This window comes from Solanum stenotomum, unplaced genomic scaffold, assembly GCF_019186545.1.
Source record: "Solanum stenotomum isolate F172 unplaced genomic scaffold, ASM1918654v1 scaffold30762, whole genome shotgun sequence".
In the NCBI taxonomy this organism is placed as follows: domain Eukaryota; kingdom Viridiplantae; phylum Streptophyta; class Magnoliopsida; order Solanales; family Solanaceae; genus Solanum; species Solanum stenotomum.
In genome coordinates this window covers 10,103-11,629 of record NW_026031120.1, presented here as the reverse complement: position 1 = coordinate 11,629, position 1,527 = coordinate 10,103, and the positions used below count along the sequence as shown (strand labels likewise).

Genomic DNA, 1,527 nt, shown 5'->3' with positions numbered 1-1,527 from the left:
TTTTAGACGCCCTTCATGAATCACACATATGAAATGTAAACAAAACTAAGTTTGGTATGACTTAAGAGATTGTCCTTGTAAATTCCAAGTCTAAATTTAACTTATTATATACATGTTGAAATAAATAGAGGGGGTGAAAGAAGAAATGAGAAAAGAAAGCAAATATATACCATTGTATGGATAATTACTTGGTAACTCGAACCCACAAACCTTAGAGCTAGAGGGAGCTTACAAGCAACTCCTCTCGTCTTTCACAACAACTTTATTTCTTTTTTGATTGAGAAATTTATTGAGCTAAGTTGACTTGCTAAAACAATATTTAGGGATAATCCAAAATTCATGGATCTTGTTTCCCTAAAATATCCAAGTAAAACTATTGCAAGTTATTATTAAAATTAATCTTCATTTGCAAATTGCAACTAGAACTTAAACATCATTTGCCTAAATTGTTTTGTTCTTAAATCTTTTTTTTCCCTTTGGCAAATCCACTACTTCCTTTTGCCTAAAAATGGCTTTTGCATCACAAAACACCAAAAAAAGTAGTCTTGTCCATGTTTTTCTTGTCGCGTTTACTGGTCAAGGCATTGTTAACCCTCTTCTTAGACTAGGGAAGTGTCTTGCTAGCAAGGGTATGTTGGTTACCTTCTCTGCACCAGAACGAGTTGGCAAAGAGATGAGAGCTGTCGACGAGAACTTGATCATCGATAAATCAATTCCTTATGGAGATGGTATGATCAGGTTTGAATTCTTCGAGGATGGATCCTCGGACTATGTTGATCCATCCAAAATTAATGATTTTGACTTGGTTATGGAAATGTTTGAACAAGCTGGAAGAAGGAGCTTGACTAAAATCCTGAAGAAACAGGATGACGAAGGTCGTCCTGTTTCTTGTATAGTTAACAATCCATTTACTCCATGGGTATGCGAAATTGCTGAGAGTCTTGGAATACCTAACGCGTTGCTTTGGGTTCAATCTTGTGCTTGCTTTTCGATATATTACCATTATCATTTCAACTCTGTACCCTTTCCAAGTGAATCCGAACCTGAAAAGGACATCGTCCTACCTAACATGCCTGTTCTGAAATACGATGATCTGCCTACGTTCCTAGTCCTGTCGAGCCCTTTCCAGGCGTTGAAACGGGTTATTTTGGATCAATTCCACAATTTGTCCAAACCTTTTTGCGTACTGGCGGACTCATTCCAAGAACTTGAAGATGAGGTGGTAAGTCATATGTCGAAAATTTGCCCCATTAGAACTATTGGTCCCCTGTTAGACAATGTGTGTTTGTATTAAGGTCGATTTTTTAAACATTTTAATATGATTCTACAAGATTTAGTTTCGTTCAAGTGTCGAGCTTATTTGCATCGACATCTAGCTAGTTGTATAACAAAATTCATGTACTTTGGTTATTAGTGTTTGTGTTCGATCCTTAGTTAAAATGACGCACTGGAATTTTTTTTACAGTCCAAAAGTGGCGCTACATTTTTGCTTTAGAAGAGAGTATAACAACATTATGACTTTATGAG

At 36.2% G+C, this 1,527-nt stretch overlaps 1 protein-coding gene across 1 annotated transcript; it reads left to right on the top strand.

The window, feature by feature from the left end:
• The first annotated feature begins 508 nt into the window (after positions 1–508).
• On the top strand, positions 509–1,294 carry LOC125851931 (gallate 1-beta-glucosyltransferase 84A24-like). The gene has a single exon (XM_049531676.1). The coding sequence runs from the start codon at positions 509–511 to the stop codon at positions 1,292–1,294; it is 786 nt and encodes a 261-aa protein (XP_049387633.1).
• The last annotated feature ends 233 nt before the right edge of the window (positions 1,295–1,527 follow it).

Bases quoted from the DNA above. Each gene is read 5' to 3' on its own strand.
- LOC125851931 (XM_049531676.1), top strand. From the start codon at position 509: ATGGCTTTTGCATCACAAAACACCAAAAAAAGTAGTCTTGTCCATGTT.